This window comes from Vipera ursinii, assembly GCF_947247035.1.
Source record: "Vipera ursinii genome assembly, chromosome: 10".
NCBI classification, from domain to species: Eukaryota; Metazoa; Chordata; class Lepidosauria; order Squamata; family Viperidae; genus Vipera; species Vipera ursinii.
This window is the reverse complement of record NC_139520.1, coordinates 2187136-2209767: the sequence shown is the minus strand read 5'-3', so window position 1 is coordinate 2209767 and position 22632 is coordinate 2187136. Positions and strand designations below refer to the sequence as shown.

Here is a 22632-nt window from a genome sequence, read left to right as displayed (position 1 = left end):
AAGCATTTTTATTTGAAATTAGTTACAAAATGGATTTTAATATAATTTATTGGATAATACAATATTTTTTAATCCTTCTGCTTTTAGAGGCTTTATAAGATTGTCTCTTATGTAAACACAGGAAATATGGAACACACCAATGTTCCGTCTTGTTCAATATTTAATTTAGCGTTAGAACCCTTAGCGTGCTTAAGGACAGTCTGGGGATATCCAATGTAATTGTGCTGCAGGAATAGGATATAATTTGCTGCTTTATGTAGAAGCTATGTTCGGCCTTTTATTATCATCAGAGATCTTTACCCAGATTTGTTGAAATGGTACAGTGATATTGTTATCTGCTTTTCAAATACTCATGTCATTTTCATTTCCAAAAGTGAAGTTTTCGGAATCTCTTTCAACACTATCTGGAGTTCTGGTGGCCACACTCCATAACACACCAACGTTTCCGTTGGTGGCATCTTGAGCAGGAGAATGTCTCTTCCTATCCACTAGTCCTGCTAAAGACTTTGGGCGCATATTTTAAACTTTTACTTATCTAGGCCTTAAACCTTTGGAACTTCAGCTTTCCAGGATTTTCCAGGCCTTCAACAGCCAGTTTGGTGTAGCAGTTGAGCCATAAGTCTAGAAACTGGGAGACTGCGAGTTGGAGTCCCACAAAGAACACAAAGGCACAAAGCCAGTTGGGTGCCCCCGGGCCAACCACTTTCTCTCAGCCCCAGGAAGCAGACAATTGCAAACCCTTCCCAAGAACCTAGTGAGGGAAACTCCAAGCAGGCACCAGGTCAGCACAAAAGAAACAAGAAACCACAAGTGGTGGGGACTTCTGTGACCACGTTTGTCCAAAACAACACGGCAGGAGTCTTTTCAGTTAAACAGCAATCCTCTATCAGTGTTTCTTCATAAGGGAATTGTCAAATCTAGAGCAAGTGTTGTTTGCTTGTTTTGAAAATTAATCTACTTCTGTAATATTCTTGTAACTAATTTTTGCTAAACCAAAACTTGTGCCGTATGTAAATAAGATTATGTGCTAAACTTATATAAACCTCCTATGACAATCAGAGACCTCACTGGTGCATCCAAAACCAAGGTCCACATCAATCCCTGGATTCCAGCATCAGATGGATATAGCAGATCTCCACCGCGCCCACGATGCTTGAAGGCATGACCAGCCGATGGCCAAGAGAAAACAGATATTCCTCGGGTTTCAGCCTTCCTGTGGAGCAACAGGCATGGCCCCAAATGAACCCACCCAGCTTGAGACGGTCCCCTCCCCACAACCAAAGCCTCCCACCAGAACAAACCCCTGGGACAATTCAGTCCAAAGGTTGACTGGTATAGAACAGGCTAACGACATAATTCTATTGTTTGATCTCCATGTATTAGTTTTTCCTCCAAATACCCTCTTGAGGTCCAAAGGACAATTTTTCATCAGAATGGGTGGTTTTCAATACAGCAGAGACTGCAGCAAGTCCAAAGCTTCTTCATTCATCAGCCAAATGCAAGGCACCTAGAACTGGCAGGCCTTTTGCTCTTCTTCTGGTCTCAGAGGAGCCCCAAAAGGCCTCTCGTCTGCGGCTCCCCTCACAAGGGAACGTTTAGTCAGAAAAGCCCTTCCGGGCCTCAGAGGGAAGATCTCCCTCAAAGGGCTCCACTGGGGTGGCAGGTGGGAGGGAGAGAGGCCCCCGAAGCTCCCTGGCCCTGGTGGGTCAGATGAAGGCCTAGGGAGGTGAATGAGGGGGAGGGGGAGTTTTGGCTGGCTTGCAGAGCGAGGGCCTTAGCCTTCCCAGCCGGGCTCTGTGGTACCAACCCGGGTAGAATCCTCAGCTCTTCCTCAACAAGGAGCCATAAGTTGCTTCGGGATCCAGAGTGATCATTTTATTGGGTTGGCCTTGCTTTCCCTTCGATTCCATCCATGCACCTGACACAGAACTCCAAGACCTCAGCCCCCCCCCCACCCATTCCTTGCCAGCAAGAAGAGGATAAATAGAGAGGGAGAGCTGCTCTTCCCAGAAGCCCCTGGGAGAGGAGGGGAGTTTGGGCACAGGCAGGAGAGGGGAGGAACACAGTGGGGGAGATAAGTGCCCTCTTCTGCCCTCTCTAACCAGCAACGGCCTTCCAGGCTCCTCTTCCAGCGCAGCAGGCAAAGGAGGGCAACAAGACAGCTGGGTCCATGCCGAGAACTCAGGCTGGGTGATAAATCTTAATATATATTATGCTAAAATACTTCAATTGCTATAAAATGCTGCCCCTCTCTGAGGGTTAAGAGAGCCCCGATGTTTTGGGGAGACCCACATGCTCCTTGAAAGCCAGGACAGAGCAGGGCAAGATGGAGGAAGCGGCAGCAGCCAGGAACAGAGGCCTGGCCGAAGGACTCGCCTCCCCCACAGACCGGAGGCAGGAGCCAACCAGGCCCAACCCTGCACAGTGGTCCCCAGCCTGACTCTGCCACGCTTGCATTTTCCCCCAGCCGGGTCCTGGGTCCAGGAATGAGCTGGACTTTGAAGTGGCAACCCACAGGAGCGCACGCTCCCAAAATTGAAGCTGGCGGGGTGAAAGAGAGCAGGCCCAGAGAGGAAGCCCGCTGCTCTGCCAGGAAGGAGAGAGAAAAGGGGTCAAGGCCCTCCACAGCCGCCAGCTCAATAGCTACTGGTGGATACGTGGGGCAGGCGCATGACTTCCCCTGGTCTGGAGGCAGCACAAAGGGGAGACAGCCAAGGCCACTTCCAAGCAGGTGGCTCTGCCGGGAAAAGTCAAGCCCGCTGCCTGCCTGGTATAAATAACCCCCCAGGTGTAGTAGGCCAATTACCTCAAGTTAAACTAGGAAGCCTGGAGAGGCATGGAAAGATCCTGCATCTCCTGGAAATGCTTCTCCAAGACCTCCAGGACATCCAAAGTTCACTTTCAACTCTCAAGAGCGCAGCCTCGGCTTCCTTCCACTTTCCACGTTCTCCAGAGCTTCCAGCTGCACCAGAGCAAGCTAAGATTTCCTCCATCAACCCTCAGAAAGAGGGTTTGTGTGAGAAATTGAGAGTGCAGTGGAACATAAGGGGAAACCCCGGGCAAAGATGCCACGTGGATGCCGGGAGCTGCTTGGTTGGCATTCTCACACAGGAAGCCCCTCCTGAGAGAGGATGCAGGCAGCCAAGCACAGACCTTGGCAACTGCTCTCCTGGCTCTTCTCTCTCGCACGCCTAGATGACGTGACAGCAGTTGAACTGCCCCAAGGACAGCAGGCTCTCCCTGGAGCTGGGCTGCATCCGGAAGGCCAGGGCCTTTTCACAGAGCGGGAACTGCAGGAGCCGATCCTTCAGGTTGGCGTTCTTGCCTTTGGCTGGGTCCAGCTTGATGATGCTGTCTGCGAGGCTGTCGTGGCCGCTGCCATTGGTCTGGCCATCGCAGCGGGCTTTGGCCCACTGGGGAGGCCCCAGATCCAGGCCCTTGCCCTCTGCTCCCGGCACCACATCGGCTCCAGGCGTTCCTGGGGTACAGCCACCCTGCAGGAGAGCGGTGGTGCTCTGGGCCTGGGGGCTCTCCTCCCCCACCTCCAAGAGTTCCTCCCCAACAGGATCTCCTTCCCTCAAAGGAAGAAGGCCACCCTGCTCCTCTTCCTCTGCCAGGAGGGGCTCAATTGAGCCAAGCTCCAGCCCTGGTCTAACAGTGCCCCCTCCCTGGCTGCCTAGTGGGGTAGCTTCTTCTGGGGGTTCAGCAGAGCTTCTCCCCACTTGCAAGCTGAGGCTGCTGCCCGGCTCCTCCACCTGTGGGGCTCGGCCTGACCCTGGCTGGCTGCTCGGGGATGTGTGCTCCAGCGGAGCTGGCGGAGGGGTCCCAGGCCCCTGCTCAGGGCAGGAGGACTTGGCCTGTGCAGGCATGAGGCTCTTCCCCACTTTGTAGTGGGCCGCAAGGGCCCGGCAGAAGAGCAGGGACGATGACGTGGTGCTCTGGAAGCGGCCCATCTGCTCTTGGTTCAAGGAGGAGGTCCGCCGTCGAGAGAGGCCCGGCTTCCCTTCTGCCTCTTCCTCCTCCTCCTCCTCCTCCTCTGAAATCTGCTGCAAGGCGAGGGTGCTCTTGGCAATGCCTGTCTCCACGAGGCAGGGCTGGATGAGGGCTCGGAAGCTGGAAGAGGACCTGCCCTCGCTGGAGGCTGAGCGGGAAAGGAGGGGCTTCCCGGCATACTCCGCAGCGCTATTTTCCAGAGTGCTCTTGGTGGCTGGGGGCATCTCTGTGGGCAGAGGGGGACAGGACTCAGCTGGCGGGCTCCTGAGGAAGAAGGAGCAAAGAGAGGAGGTGAGCAGCTGTGAATCCCCCTAGCCGAGACCAGCGCTCGAAGGGCCAAGGGGGGCTTGCCTGCTCTGGAGCTGCTCAGCCAGGCTCTGCTTCTCCTGCTTCTCGCGCAGAATCCGTTCAGCCAGCAGGAAGTAGGTAGCGGTGATGTGATTGTAGCGCTTGGCCTCCAGGGCTCTGCAGGGAGACACCAGGCGGAAAGAGTCAGGCGCAGACACAGGAAGAGGCTCTACTCGCTTTAAGGGCTGCCCAGTAACTGCCCTCCGGCCTAGACTCTAAGCTCAATCAGCTGTTTACCAGAATGCCCTTGTGCTCAATTCCTTAACAACAGAAACTAAGATAATAATCTCATCAGTGAACCAAAGTCTGTTTCTACATGCAGCTTGGTACATAAAGTCCAGCTGCCTTAATTATGGATTTCTCCTTGGGCTTGAAACACATCTGGAACATCAGCCTCATCTTAGGTACAGGTGTGTGGCTTAATGACAGAAAACTGGAAGACATGGGGGAGACTGAGCATCTTAATTTATTCTGTGGCTACGTCCCCTCAGCTCACGTCCAACTTTTTCACTGTTGGATTCTATTCTTCAGGGACCTGGCCCTTTGGGGTTGGTTCTTCTGTTGCAGGCCACAGTTATGCAATCACAGGTTTGGGTAAGCTGTGTACCATGTTTCAAGCCAGGAATGGGGAACCATGGCCGTCCAGAAGCTGCTGAGCTGAAATCCACAGCATGCCATACCATTAACCAGGGAGGCTATAGTTCACCAACACCTTACATGGCTACAGATTCACTTTTTCCTCTATAGGCAACTGGAAATATAGGCTTTAGCTAGCCAGGTAGTCCTTGCTTAACAGTAATGAGGAATGGAATGTCTATCAGCCAGCAGTATAGTTAAGCATGATCTCATGTGATCACATTGCTTAAGCCATGGCCATCCTGCAGTCTCTGTGGCAATCCTTAAGCAAGGATCATGGCTGGTATGAATGTGTGTTGTCGCTGGGGTGGGGGGTTATTATTTTAATTTCTTTTCTATTGTGCTTTTATGTCCTGTAAGCCACCTTGAGTCACCATGTGCAAGTAGGTGACAATATAATTTTTTCTAAGTAAATAAATAAAAATCATGGGTCATTAAGTGAGAAACTCATGTGACCACGAGAACTTGAAACTTCCAGCTGACTTTCCACAAGCAAAATCATTGGGGAAGCCCATGGGGAGTTACAAATCCCAGTAGCTTGTGAGCATGCTGGAGGGTGAGCAAGTACTGTAGAGTGAAGCAGGGCGATATTGTGGAAAATGATGCAGTCCATGGCACGAGTGTGGGCATGAATTATCTAGGATCTTGTACTCAGTAGCACGGCTCCTCAGGGGAAAAAGCAGTGGGAGCAACTTCCAATCTTCTCTGCCAGTTTCTCCATTGATTTTGCTTGAGGGAAGCTGGCAGAGAATGTCACAAATGGCAATCATGTAAATGCAGGGATGCTGGGACAGCTAGAATTTCTAGGACTGGTCTTAAGTAGCACTTGTTTAGCACCATTGCAACTTCAAATGGTCATTAAATGAATGGTCATTAATCAAGGATTAAAGGTAAAGGTAAAGGTTCCCCCGCACATGCGTGCTAGTCGTTTCCGACTCTAGGGGCCGATGCTCATCTCTGTTTCAAATCCTAAGAGCCAGCGCTTGTCCGAGGACGTCTCCGTGGTCATGTGGCCGGCATGACTAGACGCCAGAGGCGCATGGAACGCTGTTACCTTCCCACCGTAGTGGTCCCTATTTTTCTACTTGCATTTTCACGTGCTTTCAAACTGCTAGGTTGGCAGAAGCTGGGACGAGTAACAGGCGCTCACTCTGTTACGCGGCACTCGGGATTCAACCCGCCAAACTGCCGACCTTCTGATCGACAAGCTCAGCGTCCTAACCCACTGAGCCACCACGTCCCTTAATCAAGGATTACCTCTGTCTCAATTCATGTCCATGTCTAAACTCTGATTGAAGTTCCAGTGTCAGAAGTTCATGGGCATCGTCAGAAGCCACTTTCGGCCTCTGAGCATTAAGGAAGCCCCAAAACATCTTCCTGATCATTTCAGCTAGCAAAGCTCTGTCCCAACCAACTGAAGATCAGCTTGTATGGTCCAGTGGCCCTGATACCTGTGCTCAAATCACATCCCCCCCTTGCACAACCTTCCTTAACCAACGCCCACCCCAGAGCCCCACTCACTCCTCGATGGTTTCTTGGTCTGCAATATGGCCACACATCATGGTCTGGATGATGGTCTCGTGCTCCTCCGCCAAAACCCTCCTGTGTGATGTCAGCGGCAGAAGAGAGCGGCTGGCTGGGGAGGGATCCACCCCCTGGAGCCACGGGTGGTTTTCAATTAGCTCCAAGGACGCTCTTTGCTTGGGGTCCCGTTGCAGCATCTGGGCAATAAGGCTGTGCAAAGAAGGGCAAGAGTGACTCAGCCACTGCCCCCCCAAGGCCCTGCTCTCTCCCCTCCCAGTCCATGTCTCCTCAGGGACCCCAAGGCAGAAGACAGAGGTGAGGTGAAATGGGGCCTTGGAAAGGCGTTACAAGCACCCGGTGCCTAGCAGGGGACGCCGCCTCCTTACTCCGGCGCCACTGATGTTTCTTTGCTCAGCAGAAAGTGTGGCTCAAAAGTCTCCAGGGTTGGCAGAAGCGCAGCTAGCAGAGCCCTCGGCCAGGCAATCTCAGGGGAGATCCGTTCCCTCAACCATCAGGGCAGAACAATAACAGTGACCGGCTTTGTGCACTTGCAGTTCACCCAGACTCCAGACTCTGTGGCTGAACTCAGTATTTGTAATTATGTACTGATTTATGTACCATGTTTCCCCGAAAATAAGACCGGGTCTCATATTAATTTTTGCCCCCCCCCCCCCAAAGCAGAATAGTGCTTATTTTCTAGTTAGGTCTTATTTTGGGGAAAATATGGTACTAAATGCATCTATCTGGCTGAGGATCTTAACTGGGGCTTATTTTTGAGGTGGGGCTTATATTACGAGCATCCTGAGAAATCACGCTAGGGCTTATTTTCCAGTTGGGTCTTATTTTCAGGGAAACACAGCACTTATTAGATACGTCCCACCCGCCTCATCTAGAGGTAGGCCTACATAACAGCTTTTCTCTGAAGCTGCACCACTGGCAAGTTTGCTTTTAGGTGCCATTCAAGATGCTAGTCATCACTCCCAAAGCCCTGCCTAGCACAAGGCCTGGTTATTGCCCATCTTCCTGGCTGACTCGAGTTCCTTCGTATCCCTCTTGGGACTCTGAGAGGGTCCCTTCTCCGTCACAGTGCCTGCCCTCCGCGGTCTGCTCCAGTGACGAGGAGCCATGAAGAGCCACCTCTTGCCCGGCTCCCCTGGCCTCGTCCTATCCCGTGCTATGCTTGCCATCTTTTTTCCTGCTTTTGAACTGGGCTTATTGTAACTTCTCTGATAGTTGTGAATCACCCAAAGTGGTGGGGGTGGGGCTAGAAATGTAACAATAACTAAATAATAAATAAAACAATAATTAGCCCCCTGGGGGGTTCCTGCTTGCCCACAGGCTCCGTGCTATGAATACCACAGGCAGAGAGCTTGAGGCTGCTTCCTAAAGAACAAGGCAGGGACAAAGAGGGAGGAAATGGGGAGGGGGGCTCCTACTCTGCACACAGGAGGGAGATGCCTAATGGCATCTCGTAGCGACAGTCCAGGATCATGGTCAGGGTCTCGCTGTCGTTGGCCTCCTGGAAAGGGGGATGTCCACAGACCAGCATATAAAGGATGACACCCAAGCTCCAGATATCTAGGAGAGAAGAAAAAGAGGAAACTCGGCTGAAGAGAGGCCCTCCCGTGCTCCGACACGTCTCTCTCCCGCCCCTCCACAGTTCCCGGCTGCCCCAAAGTCACTGAATCAAACCCTCTCATTCCGCCGACTTCCAAGGCAAACTCAGTTCTGCAAGGGACGTGGCCGATGCCCTGTTTGTGTGCCAGTTAAATCCTCCAAACCACCATTACGAAGGGCTTAACCGCATCGACTATTGAACTGTCAGGGGGTGGAAGAAAGCCTTGAGTTTTGGAACCTGAAACTCATTAGCTCTGTTACATGTTTTGTGCCAGCCCATGGCAGTTCCCCAAATAGGTCATCAGATGGAGCAAAGAGGCTTCTTTGCTCCCCTGCAGCAGCCCCATTGGCGAGAGAGTTTTATGGCTAGGGAGGGCCCGAGACCCCCCATAAATACCTCTGCCCAGGGGCTGCTTCTTTGTTCTGCTTCTCTTTTCTATCTTCTCACTTGCATGCATTCTCTATCATACAAGCATGGATGCTTCCATGCCATATAGCTCTTTTTATATAACCTATCGATGAATAAAGCTTCATAATGACTGCATTTCTGCATTCTGCCTATTTTACTTGGAAGCACCTTAACGTCCCATCGATCTCTTGTGAAAGCTGCTTCACAAGCTCGGCACCTTTTTGAAAGATCAAGAGAAGCAGATTTTATAAACCCTTCCTCGGGGCAGAGAAAGTTAATGTGGAAAAGAGGTCAAAAGAAGTAAGAATTCCTAAAAAGAATTTAGGAATCATTTTCAGTTGTAAGAATATGATAATGAGAAAAAGTGGAAGAATGGGAAATCAAAATGTAAAGTGACGGATAGCTAAATGGCCAAGAAAAAAAGACGTGCCGTTACCTTCGAAGTCTAGAAACAGTGTCAGGAAAACAAAGATGTAGAATGAATTGAGGCTGGCAAATCATACTAAAAATAATAAAGATAATTTCTTCAGATACCTTAAAATGAAAAAAAGAATCCATACATCAGCTGTCCAGTGAAAAAGAGAAAATGCTAGCAAGCAATGGAGGTGGAGCTACTCAAAAACCCAAATTATATTTTGGTTCGGTTTTCAGGATATGGTGAAGAAGCGACTGGAGGTTACGGCTGAAGCTTGAACTGACAGAAACGTGGTCAGGAGAGATTTCTTTCCTTTGAAATAATTTAAATCTCCACAGCCACAATAATTGCACATTGAAACAAAGTCAAATGCAAAGGGGTAAGATGGGGATACATTGAAAAAAATTATGGCTGGATTGGAAATGGAACATAAGCCATTACTGTGGTATAGATTAAAAACAATGACCTTGTTTTGGGCTGCTGCATTAATATAGTTTCCAAATACAGTTAAGCTTTTGCCCCACTTGATTTGCTTTTAGCCAGACTCACCTGACTAAATAGAATAAATGATACCTGGCTGAACAATAGCCACTCTGAGAGGGACCTAAGAGTCCAGGTGGGCTATCACTGAGCCAGCCGTGTGCTGCAACTGCCCAAAAGGCCAATACAGTCCTGGGTTGCATCAACAGAGGGTTACTATCAGGTTCACGTGAAGCGTTGGTATTTCTTTACATTGCACTAGCGAGATCACAATTCTGGTCACCGCAATGCAAAAAATGATGCGAGACCTTAAAAAGAATGCAGAGAAGATCAACAAAGATGATAAGGGATCTGAAGGCTAAACCACATGATGAACAGTTAGGGGAGCTAGGTATGTCCTCCCTATCAAAGAGAAGGATTAGGGGTGACATGATAAAAGTCTCCCACTACTAGAGGGGCTGTCACAGAGAAGAGGGAGTAAACCCGTTCTCCAAAGCACCTGAAGGCAGGACAAGAAGTGACAGGTGAAAGATCCAACCTGGAAGTAAGGAGAAATTTCCTGGCTGTGAGAATGGAATAGCTTGTCTCCTGGAGTCGTGGGTACTTCATCACTGGAGGTTTTAAGAAGGGATTGGACAGCCATTCGTCTGAAATGGTATAGGGTCTCCTGCCTAAGCAGGGGGTTGTACTAGAAGACCTCCAAGGTCCCATCCAGCCCTGTGATTCTATGATCTGGAGTGCTGAGCTCACTTTCAAGCATCCCACTCAAGGGTATTCAGCCACATGGAGAAGGGCCAGAGGAGGGCCAGTTCTTAGTTTCATTGTCATGAAAAGAATCTGAAGGAGCTGATTTTGCTGAGGCTCAATAACCAAAGACCCAGGAAGGTTTTGAAATTGGAATGAAGTGGGGGTGGCCCTCCGCCCTGCAGAGAAGTTCCACACCGAAGTCATGTGGTATCTTCTCAATTTCAGTAAGGAATCCCATGGATCCATCCATTTGACTGATCTGGGTGAGGATTTCAGTTTTACAAAATGTTCCCATTTTAAACCAAGCCCACATCAGAAAATTTACCAGAAGCAGATACAGGTTGGCTAAAGATGAAATTCCTACACAGCTTTATCACCGTATCTAAAAAAAAAACAAATTCTCTCTTCTTCCAATATCTGATTTCTTATCTATAAACAAATCCATAAAACATCATCATTTCAGTTCTGGTAGTTCATAAGTATTATTAGAAATAACACATCTATGTCAACCTTGATCAAATAAACCAATGTTATATTCCTTCCTTTCATTTCTAACAATCTTGAAGAGTTGAAAGTGGATTTAAAAATGACAGACTACAAGAATGACATGGGAAAGGTATTTACCTCCGGAACAATTATGTGGGTTCCACCTTGGGAAAAAAATCATTTGGAATAATATTTACTTTCTAGCTAATTCTTCAACTAACCAGATAGAGTAATCAAATCTACATGCTGCAAACCCTTCAAGGCTCCAGCAGGGTAATATCCATGGTAAACTCCCATCCCCACCCCTAATATGGGAACTAAACTAAGTAATAGGGCACAACTGCTAGTGGAATTCCCTCCACAGATGGAGGGCCTCATCAAGGGGCCAGTCTCTCCTTTGTCTAAAATAGAAAAGAAAATCTGCTGAAATCTGCCCACAAATCTTGCAAGCAAGGGATCACTCTGGCAGAAAGGCTCTAGCATTTCCTGGTTCATCATCACAGAATGGATCTAAAACAAATGGGAAAGAGAGGCACAAGGGGTGATGGATAAACGTGGAAGGGACTGGGGAAGATGAAGAGCTAAACTGATTTTAGCAATTAGGGAAGGAAGGAGAAACTTCTAGTCATCTTAAAATGTTCGGAAAGGAAGGCTCTGTCCTGCTTCCCCATAGGTTTGTCCCGCTGAACAACTGCAACCCAAAGAAATTCCTACATGGACCCCACATGGATGCTGCTCGACCGCCATCGCTGAGGAAGGGGCATCAGCCAGGCAGCCCTCCTGCACGAGGGTCGGAACCAGCTTTAGGCCTCCGGAACTTCTCTGGCTCGCTGGGAACGTTGCTTGTGGGTCGAGAAGCCAGAAGAGAAATTCTTTCTAGCCAGAGACAAGCCAGCCAGCCAGCCAGTCACTCCAGGCGCCCTCCCGGAACCGCCCCCACCCCAGCCCAGGAGGTGCCTTGCTGTTCCCCGGAGCCTGGCCAGGCCAAGGCGGGCCCGGCGGCCCGGTCCACGCAGCGCGCCCTCCGCTCGGGCCGGCCTGCAGGCGTCGCGCTGCCCTCCTCCGTTGCGCCACGGGAGTCCCCGGGGCCCCCGTCCCTCGCGGGGCCCGACCGCCCCGGGCGCGCCGGCCCTTACCCACGGCGGGGGCGTCGTACTCCTCGCCCAGCAGGATCTCGGGGGCCGAGTAGGCGAGCGAGCCGCAGCTGGTGGCCAGCATGGTGCCCGGCTGGAAGCAGCTGCTGAAGCCGAAGTCGGTGAGCTTGACCACCCCTTGCCGCTGGAAGAAGAGCACGTTCTCGGGCTTGAGGTCGCGGTGCACCACGTGCAGCCGGTGGCAGTAGGCGATGGCGTGCACCACCTGGGCGAAGTAGCCCTTGGCCCGCGCCTCCGCCAGCCCGCCCGGGCGCCGCGTCAGCAGGTCGAAGAGGTCCCCGCCGTCGCCCAGCTCCAGCACCAGGTAGAGCCGAGCCGGCGTCTCCAGCACCTGGTAGAGGCGCACCACGTTGGGGTGCTGCACCAGCTTCATGCAGCCCACCTCGCGCCGCAGCCGCGCCGCCGCCGCGCCGCCCAGCCGGCCCTTCTCGATCACCTTGACGGCCACGCGCTCGCCCGTGAAGACGTGCCGGGCCAGGCGCACCTCCGCGAAGTGGCCGCTGCCCAGCCGGCGCCCCAGGTCGTACAGCCCCGCCATCTGCCCCTCCATCGCTCGGGCCCGCCGCCGCCGCCACGGCCCGAGCCCGGAGCCGCGAGGGCCCGGCGCTCTCGCCCGCCTCGGTGCGGGCCTAGCGGCTGGGCAGCGCGACTCGAGCTCGGGCGGCGGCGAGGCCGGAGCGGGCGGCGCTTCTCCCGGGGCTTGACAGAAGGCGGGCGCGGGATCGACTCCGCCGGAACATCTCCCCCGCGAGCGCGGAGCTGCTTCTCGTGACACGGAGCGCTCCCGGGCATTTAAAGGAACATTTTCCAATGTCTCCTCCAGGCCGCTCTAAGTAAGAAGACGGAGGCGTTGGCTTTGGACCGAGGACTCGTTGCCGTTACAAACGGACCGGTTCCCGAATCTTGCACATTAGGGAGCCTTTACCCGAACTGTGAACATTACCCGGGTCTTTTCTGATCCGATGCAGCTGGCTAGACTTTATCCACCCCTCCTTCTCTTAAGGGAGAAACTGAGGTTCTTTAGTCAGGCAATTTGGCCTGCATCTTTCACATCTTTGCTGTGTTCTGACAGCTCGTATTACATATTTTTTTACTTTAATAAGGTGCCCAAGAGGGGTCCCAGCCACCATATACTAGGGGTCCTGATTTGTGGCCACCAGAGACCCAGAGGCTCTCCTCCTCCTGCAGTCTAGAGGGAATTGGGTGGGCTGCAATCTTTGCCCAATAATGGATCCTCATCAGATTGAAGACAGTGACTTCAACAAAGATGCAGGGGCGACATTTACCAAATCTTCAGGTTATAAAAAATGGAAAGAGCTAATTCCCTAGAAGAAACACAATTCTGAATGATCAAGACTGGATGGAGAAATGGGCTGAAAATGCCACAGAATGAAATTTAATACAGTGCAAATTGCTTCACTTAACAAATGTCAAATACACAGTGAGAAAAGTATGCTAGTTGATGGTAAATTGAAGTGGGTTGTGATTGTAAAAATAGGAAAGATGCAATTTTAGGCTGCCTCAACAGAAATATGAACTCCAAAATCACCAGAAGTAATTCTTTGACTCAGAAGACTAACCTTATCTCTAGTGAATCCATTTGGGAAGCTTTAAGAAGCATTCAAGAAGCTGGAATAGGTTTATTAAAGAGATCAGGAAAGGTGGAAGGAACTGGGAATATTTTGCCTTGCAGACTGGCAGAGGTCTGATGGCTCTTTTGAGACACACACAAGAATTCATGTGCCTTCGTGGGTCTGCTCTCATTCCAGGTTGGAGGCATAGCTGAGTCTTCCAAAGAGTAAGAGCCCTTCAGGAGTGGAGCTGATGGCCCAGAGACAGCTCTGCAGGACACCCCCCACCTGCTTAGCTCATAATGACCCAGCCCAGGGAGGTGGTCCCGTACAGGTCTGTTGCAAGTATTTTAATTCGGAATCCTGGTCTGGATAGGGGGCTGCAGCCAAAGTGGAGTTTTCTGATTCTAGGAAGAGAGATGTTAAGCTAAAGAAAATGGATTTCATTCCCCCACTCCCCAAGCAATTCACAATGCTCCAAGGGTTGTACACAGGCCCTTCTAGCCAACAGCCAAATAGCCATAAACCTTGAGGTCTCTGCTTGCAGCAGGAAGACAAGGCAGCAGCAGCTGCTGGCAGACCGTTTGGGATGATAAACTAAGACAGTGTTTTTCAACCTTTTTTGGGCAAAGGCACACTTGTTTCATGAAAAAAATCACGAGGCACTCCACCATTAGAAAATGTTAAAAAATTTAACTCGGTGCCTATATTGACTATATATAAATAATTCTCTTGAATAGGAATCAAATAAACACAAAGAAAGTATTTTATAATTACTTTATTGTGAAATAGTAAGTAAACAGAAATATGAAAAATTATAAAATACTTTATTCAGTGCGCAACCTGGGCCTGTTTGGCTGAACACAAAGCTGATATTCTGGCTGGAATCGAAGAAAGACACACACGTAGCTCTTCGTCAACAGCTCTCAGTCTCTCTCTGTATTTAGTTTTTATAGCAATCATGCTTGAAAAGCTCATCTCACAGATATGTAGTGGAAAATGGGAGCAATGTCAAAATAGCTTTGTTTGCCAGAAGGGGGAATGCTCCAACACTGGAAGTTTTTAAGAAGACAACCATTTGTCTGAAATGGAATAGGGTCTCCTGCCTGAGCAGGGGGTTGGACTAGATGACCTCCAAGGTCCCTTCCAGCTCTATTCTGATTTTCTAAGATGATAAACTCCAGATGATAAATGTATAGACATGAGGGTGGAGCATCATGAATTCTAGCAAGTAGGTGAGGGCTTTTCTATGTGACAATTTCCAGGAAGAGGATGATGAGGGACTTTTGAGATGGGGCTGGCATAGTGCTGTGTGGTGACCTTTATGATGCGCTCAGAACACATCATACAAAGACCCTGTTTATATTTAAACCCAGCCCAGGACTTTAGCTATCTGGATATTTTTTTCCAGTATGGAGCTGGCAGCTCCATGTTTTGGCATTTTAGCTCTTCAGAAATTGATTATACTTCTTGGCAAAAATGCCCTTTTGATCTTAGTTTTCTTTATTATCTGGAAAATCTTGAAAACTTTCACAGTGTGGCGTGTGGCTTTTGAGCTGATCCAAAGCAGCTTGAAATTCCTCTTGGACCCTCGTAAATGGTTTCCCAAGGCAGAATCTGTAAGTTTTTGAGACATTGTGCCATAGGGAAGAAGTCATAGGGAGAAAAATGTGACTTTTCTTAATAAGATGAATTCAAGGCCTGAGTCTTACATCTGTAGTTGAATATGCTGAAGAAACCTGGTGTATAACAGACTAACAGACTTGGAAGGGACCTTGGAGGTCATCTAGTCCAACCCCCTGCTCAGGCAGGAGACCCTATACATTTCAGACAAGTGGCTGTCCAGTCTCTTCTTAAAAACGTCCAGTGTTGGAGAGCATTCACAACTTCTGGAGGCAAGCTGTTCCACTGGTTAATTGTTCTAACAGTCAGGAAATTTCTTCTTAGTTCCAGGTTGCTTCTCTCCTTGATGAGTTTCCCATCCGTTGCCTCTTCTTCTGCCTCTGGGTGCTTTGGAGAAGAGGTTGACACACACCCCTATTCTTTGTGGCAGCCCCTCAAATATTGGAACAGGGCTTTTCAACCAGTGGTTCGGGTACCACCTGTGGTACACTGGCACCTGGCAGGTGGTACGCGACCATCCTAGAAAAGTAGTGGGGGAGGGGAATGAGCTGAACCGGTGGCAGCACCGCACAAGCCTGAGCGAAACATGGCTGGAGCTGCAGGGCTGTCAGGGCTCAGCGGAAGCACCAGGATCAGCACCAGGCTCCAGTTGGAGCTCGGCGCTGATCCCGGTGCTTCTGAGCCCAGAAGAAGCGCCGATCAGCTGGAATGTTGCAGCATCTCCAGGTTCTTGTGATTTACATTCAGATGCTTGGCAACTGGTTCATATTTATGACGGTCACAGTATCCCGGGGTCATGTGAAGTGACCAAAACCTTCTGCAACCACCCAGCAGAGGGGGAGAAATAAAAACCAAACAGCCCCCCACCCCCACTGCCAATCCTCAACAGAAATGCTCACAACAATGAAAACCTCAGACAGGAGGAAGAGCGCCACCAGGTGGGCAGGCAGGTGTCTTGCTTGGTTGTGGCTTGGGGGGCACTTTTTCAGTGCCATTGTAACTTCAAACAGTCACTAAGTGAACTGTTGTAAGTCAAGGCCTACCTGTACTTCATCACTTTTTTCCTTTTTTTGTCATCAAGTTTTTGACACCTTGCTAGGCGACTGGTGGTACTCGGATGTTGCCATATCCTAAAAGTGGTACAATGGGTGAAAAGGTCGAAAAGCCCTGAGTTAGAACATTGGGTGTTTCCTTTGCTGTCCTTTCATGACCCAGCATTCAGAGGCCTGCAAGTGACCAGAGAGAGAGTGGGCATCTGGACACATTCACTGTCCCCTAAGTCCTGGTCATCACTTGGAGAAAAGATTTTCTTTTTTCTGTCTCTTTGCAGGTTCAGCAGAAAAGTGAGGCCAGCCTGCAGGAAACTAAAACCATCGGAAAAGGTTTTAAGTTTTTACAAGCATTTAACCCACCAGTTTGTTGCAGTACTTTTTCTGTCTGTCTGTCTGTCTATCTATTCATCATCTTTCTCTCCATCCCTCTATCTCTCCATCTCTGTCTGTCTGTCTGTCTGTCTGTCTGTCTGTCTGTCTGTCTATCTATATATCTATCCATCATCTTTCCATCCCTTTATCTCTCCATCTCTATCTATCCATCATCTTTCTCTCCATCTATCTATCTATCTATCTATCTATCTATCTATCTATCTATCTATCTATCATCTATCTATCTATCATCTTTCTATCCATCCCTCTATCTCTCCATCTCTGTCTGTCTGTCTGTCTATCTATCTATCTATCTATCTATCTATCTATCTATCTCAATCATCTTTCTCTCCCTCTATCTCTCCATCTCTGTCTGTCTGTCTATCTATCCATCATCTTTCTCTCCATCCCTCTATCTCTCCATATCTATCTATCTATCTATCTATCTATCTATCTATCATCTTTCTCTCCATCTGTCTGTCTGTCTGTCTATCTTTCTATCTGTCTGTCTATCTATCTATCTATCTATCTATCTATCTATCCATCATCTTTCTCTTCATCCCTCTATCTCTCCATCTCTTGTCTATCTATCTATCTATCTATCTATCTATCTATCTATCTATCTATCATCTATCTATCTATCTTTATCATCTCTCTATTTCTTTATCTCTCTATCTCCCTAGCTAGCTATCATCTTCTCCCTCTCTCTGTCTCTTTCTTCTGTTCCCTTGTGTCCGCTTCTGGGCAAGGCCCTGTAGTTTTCTTGCCAAGGTTTTTCATAAGTGGTTTGCTATTCACTGATTCCAAGGGCTGAGAGGAAGTGGCTAGCCCAAGGCTACTCATCTGGCTTTGTGCCCCAGGCAGCATTAGAACTCAGGATCCCAGATTCCGGATTCTAGCCTGATGCTATCATCATGACACCTAACTGTCTCCCAAAAATATGGATCACTTCACCAATGAGCTTGTCATCCTTGCCAAGGGCGATCCTCTCTGTTTCGTTCCAATTTTGCTTTTCTCTAAAAATGCTACCCAGGACAGCTTACCTTGTATTAATCAAGGCATATCCATCAAAAGTAATCAACAGCACCTTACTCCAGGACTAACCATTTAAAATGAACGAAAGGCACTATTTAACTTAAAACAAAGGCAGTAGAACTGGGCATACAATGACTCCTCAAGTTATAACCATAATCAAAACTGCGATTATGGCCGTAAGTCATTGTGCTTGTAAGTCAAGGCATCACAAGACTGGATACGCTTTTTTAACATTTTATGCGGCGGTTGTTAAGTGACTGCTGGGTTTGTTAAGCAGAGTCCGCAATTTTAAGTGAATTAGTTTTCCTCAATGTGGAAGTCAGATTCACTTGACAACCGTACAATTGCAGTGCTTCATTTAACAACTGTAGCAAGAAAGCTTGTCAAAATGGGGCAAAAATCACCCAACCAATGTCTTTCTTAGCAACAGAAATTTTGGACACAACCGTAGTCGTAACTTGAGGACTACCTGTAATCAGCGTAAGAGTTTGGCTCCCAGAGTCATGGATGCCGGAGGTTTTCGAGAAAAGATGGGACAACCGTTTGTTCAGGATGGTATACGGTCTTCTGCCTTGAGCAGGGGGTTGGACTAGATGATCTCAAAGGTCCCTCCGAGTCCTAAGATTCCTTGATTCAGCTGAAACATTCACCCCGTGTCCTCTTAGAGAAATAGCTTGCAAGCCGCCCTCTTCAACCGAGCATGGAACAGAATAACAGAGTTGGAAGACATCCTGGAGGTCTTCTAGTCCAACCTCCTGCTCAAGTAGTAGACCCTACTTCATCCTGGACAAATAGTTGTCCAATCTCTTCTTAAAAACTTCCAGTAATGGAGCACCCACAGGTTCAGGAGGCAAGCCATTCTACTGATTAATTAATAGAGCTGGAAGGAAACTTGGAGGTCTTCTAGTCCAACCTCCTGCTCACGCAGGAGACCATATCCCATTCTGAACAATTGGCTGTGTCCTTAAAAGCCTCCAGTGATGGAGCATCCACAACTTCTGAAGGCCAGCTGTTCCACTGATTAATTGTTCTAACTGTCAGGAAATCCCTCCTTAGTTCTAGGTCAGGGGTAGGCAACCTCGGCTCTTTTATGACTCATGGACTTCAACTCCCAGAATTCCTGAGTCAGCATAGTTGAACTTGAAGTCCATGAGTCATAAAAGAGCTGAGGTTGCCTACCCCTGACCTAGGTTGTGTCATGTAGCACCACCTGGGCCCCTTAGCCGTTTTACCTTTAGATGGGACAGGCAAAGATGTTCCCCGAAGAGGTCCAATATTGGGACAATTCTTCTCTGCAGGGACCACAGAAGACAGTGTCCGTCTGACGTCCTACCAGCAACCTCTCCCCAAGCTTATCCTTCCTGGTCTCAGGACCCCCCAGACTCGTAGCCCCTGCCTCTCCTTTGACTTGTCAGCCATGGGTCAGATCGAAGTAACTTTGCAACGGGGTCACTTGGTGTCCCTCTGGGGCCTGGGACTAAAGTATGTGGAGACATTGGCAGCTATGTGTCCTGGAGGACCTTTGTCTTCAGTCAGGTTCAAAGAGATTCCCGTTGAGTTTTCAGAAGTAAAGTCTCTGTTTTTCAAAAATGCGGTCAGAGAAAACTTAGAAATGCATGTTAAGAAGAAGAGACTACAACATGAGTGGGGATATTCTACCCTGGTCCAGAGATCCCTTAGAAGCTTAATTGGAGAACCACCCAAGTGGCATCGCGATCTTCCAAAGGCGGTGACTCAGATTTCCTTGCTTCATCTAGAGTTGCATTTCCTTTCTGAGAAAGTCAAACAAAACCTGGAGCTCCACATTCAACGGCTAAAGTTACAGCAAAAGTGGGGCATCCCTCAGAAAGTCCATCAGTTTGTAAAGTTTTTTCACTCACTACTTCCAGAGGAGAAACCTCAAGCCACATTTGGAGAAACTCAGGTGGAGAGTGGAAGGTGGGAAGAAACCAACATTCACCTCCCAAATAACACGGGATGTCTAGAAGATCTGCTTAGATATACTCTGGAGACTCACCTCAAGAAAATATCTCTGGAGATTAAGTTCCAGTTAATAAGATATAAGAAGTTTTATGGCCCCATCGAACATGCTTTTCTTCCTAAATGTTCCCTTGTGTCCTCAGAAATCAAACCCAGGCCATCTTGCTTGTATTTTCTGGAACAGGACATTGTGGAAAAGATGAACTTGAACATTAAATGCAAACAATTAATGCATCTTTGGGGTCTTCCCAGTATCTACACTAAATCCTTAAACAAGATGTTTGGCAATGTTATTGTAGGAAGCCCACCACTAGAGATGTCCAAGCTCAGGGGGTGGACTCTGGAGAAGAATGTTGGCCAGGAGAGTCAAACAGCCAATGTAATGGATTCCAGAACAAAAGAACTGAGATTCTCAAGGACAGGTCCATGTTTTGTCCAAACAGAGATTTTGGACCTTCTGGAGATGCACATTCGGCGCAAGAAGTTACAGCATGAATGGGGATTACCATCCATGGTTCAAAAATCTCTTCAGGCCTTTGCTGCACTCCCTTTAGAACCAGAACGGCTCCTGGAGGGACTTGGCATTGCCATCACCGCTTCGTGGGGTGTATTAAAAGTGACAATTAAAATAACCATCAGCTTGTTCTTCTTGGGTCTTGTGACGCAGAAACTACTGGAGGCTCACATGAAGAACCGAACTGCAGTCCATCGATGGGGTCTTCCCAAGCGTGTCCAGGAGTCACTGAAAATGTTTCTGCCCCCTGCTTCTTGTTCCCAGGTTGAGGGCGACCAGGGTCAAGCCGAAACCCCATGGCATGCCTACAACCGACTCTTCCAGACTGCCTCAAAGCCATGGCACAAAGCAGAAGACATACATCATGTAACCACAGTCAAGAGGGCTCTCCACAAAGGTGATCTTCTAGGAGAAAGATCCCCAGGAAAAATCTCAAGGTCTGGGAGAGAAAAGATGGCACTTGATGAAGAGACCACCCCGATGTCCCTTAAACAGGAAGACCTGGAATTTATGGGATTACATGTACAATACAAGAGGATCCAGCACGAGTGGGGATTACCTGCTCTTGTACACAAATCTCTACAGGCTTTTGCACCAGTCCCACCTGAGCCTCAGAAGAGGTCCTTCAGAGGTCCAGGTCTACAGAGATTGGGAGATGGAAGAAAAACACACAGGGGGGTACAAGTGCCATCGTCTCTGAGTAAAGTACTGGTCCCTCCCCATTGTTTGCATATTTTTAGTCAAGATGCAAAAGATCACCTGGAGTCCCATGTGAGGAGTTGGATCAGGGAACATAAATGGGGCCTTCCTCAACTGATCCAAGATTCGTTGAGAGCAATGGTTCCTCCTCCACAGGTCACTGATGAAAAACCCCACTGTGAACGTCATTTCAGATTCCCACTGCAAGAGGGAGCTCATGCTTCCCATTCCAGAAGAAAAGGATCACCATGGTGGACTTTATCCTGGAAAGAAGCCACCATGAAGCCTATGAAGAACATCCACCAGAGGAAACCAGATGCAAGAACTAGTTCCAGCTTTCCAGTGGCTGCCATCAGATCCCCGGAGGTGAGGCTGCTTTTCTACATCCATACGTCCTGGGATCTTTTGGAGTTTCATGTCACCCACAAGAAGATCCAGCACGCTTGGGGACTGCCATCTGCTATCTTGAAATCTCTGCGCATCTTTGCTCCTTTTCCACTTGGCCTACAGAAGCACACCAGAAAGAGAACTCAGAGGAGTCCAAGAGACAAGGCAGATTTGGAAACGAAGGCCCAGCAGCTTTGGTTCCTCAACACAAATACACAGGAACATCTGGAGACCAGTGTGAGGACCATGGTCATAAAGCATAAGTGGGAGATTCCAAAACGGATTCAACATTCATTTCATCCATTCCTGCCTTCTCTCCCCTCTTCCCAGGTTCCAGCACAGCCTCACTGGCCTTGCAGGTATAGACCATTTCAAGACACATCATCTGCTCCCCGAATTTCAGTGCCATTGCAAAAGGCAAAGCACCATTTGGGGGCGATGAAGATAACGCCCAAAGCATTACAGGTTAAGACAGGGGGGACTACTGAAGCAACAAGATTCTTATGTCCCAAAATAGTGCTCTCTTTCCTCCCCATTGAGGAGAGGGACCTCCTGGAATTCCATATCCAACGAAAGAAAATCCAGCATGCATGGGGCTTACCATCGATGGTGGTTAGATCTCTCCATGTCTTTGCCCCATATCTTCTTCAATCAGAGAGGACTACTGGGAAAATCACATCTAGGAAACCAAGAAGGGAAAAAATAGATGTGCAGATCCTTAGTCAAGACCTTGTTTTCCTCAGCATTGAGATGAAAGAATGCTTGGAGGCCCATCTGAGACATCGTACATCAGAGCACAGATGGGGTCTTCCAGAAAGAGTTTGGCAATCTCTGAGGGCCTTCCTACCACCCAGATCTCCTTCTCATCCTGGGATGACTGGATTCCAGCCTCTCTTGCCTTTACCACCCAAATCCTTACAGAAAAGTGGACCTGATTTGCAAACCACAGACATCTATGAACCGGTATTGTTTAAGCCAGAGCAGAAGACTTTAGAAAAGCCCAAGAGCAAAGTTGGCAATAAGAGACAGAGAGCAACAGGCAAGTCTAGGCAAACTAAAGTCCAGATTTGCTCCGGTACCACGACAGGGCTCTCTTTCCTCCCAGAGAGCAGCTGGAACCTTCTGGAATTCCACATCCAGTGGAAGAGAATCCAGCATGCATGGGGCTTGCCATCAACAGTGCTAAAATCGTTGCAAGCTTTTGCCCCACATCTCTTTAAAGCAGAGAAGATCACCACAGACACTGTGACCAAGATTCCCCCACGGGATAGAGAAGTGCAAATCCTCAGTCAAGACCTCGATTTTTTCAGCGTTGAGGAAAAAGAACTCTTGGAGGCCCATCTGAGACATCGTACATCAGAGCACAGATGGGGGTCTTCCAGAAAGGGTTCGGCGATCTCGGAGGTTGTTCTTGCCACCCAGATCTCCTTCTTGCTTTGAGATGACTGGATCCCAGCCTCTCTTGCTATATCCACCCATAGCCACCTCTGTGCAGCCTTCAAGGATTTCTAAGGGGACAGAAGAACCTCAAATCCTGCCACCTTCCTCTCCTTCTGCATACACCACCAGGAATTACATGCCCAGTGTTGA

The 22632-nt window shown here is 48.8% G+C and overlaps 1 protein-coding gene across 1 annotated transcript; it reads right to left on the bottom strand.

Annotated features, from left to right (window-relative positions):
- Nucleotides 1-2: 2 nt before the first annotated feature.
- Nucleotides 3-12649, bottom strand: LOC310645047 (uncharacterized protein). Its single transcript, XM_083370456.1, has 5 exons — nt 11792-12649; nt 7938-8079; nt 6499-6711; nt 4345-4458; nt 3-4257 (listed from the first exon to the last, which is right to left on the bottom strand). The coding sequence occupies exons 1-5, from the start codon at nt 12357-12359 to the stop codon at nt 3192-3194; spliced, it is 2103 nt and encodes a 700-aa protein (XP_083226582.1). The 5' UTR covers nt 12360-12649; the 3' UTR covers nt 3-3191.
- Nucleotides 12650-22632: the final 9983 nt, after the last annotated feature.

Bases quoted from the DNA above. Each gene is read 5' to 3' on its own strand.
- LOC310645047 (XM_083370456.1), bottom strand. From the start codon at position 12,359: ATGGAGGGGCAGATGGCGGGGCTGTACGACCTGGGGCGCCGGCTGGGC. The intron at 6,712-7,937 runs GTAGGAGCCCCC...TTCTTTGCACAG, and splicing joins ATCTCCCTCCTGTGTGCAGA to CCTTATTGCCCAGATGCTGC. The intron at 4,258-4,344 runs GCAAGCCCCCCT...CTTCTTCCTCAG, and splicing joins GCTGAGCAGCTCCAGAGCAG to GAGCCCGCCAGCTGAGTCCT.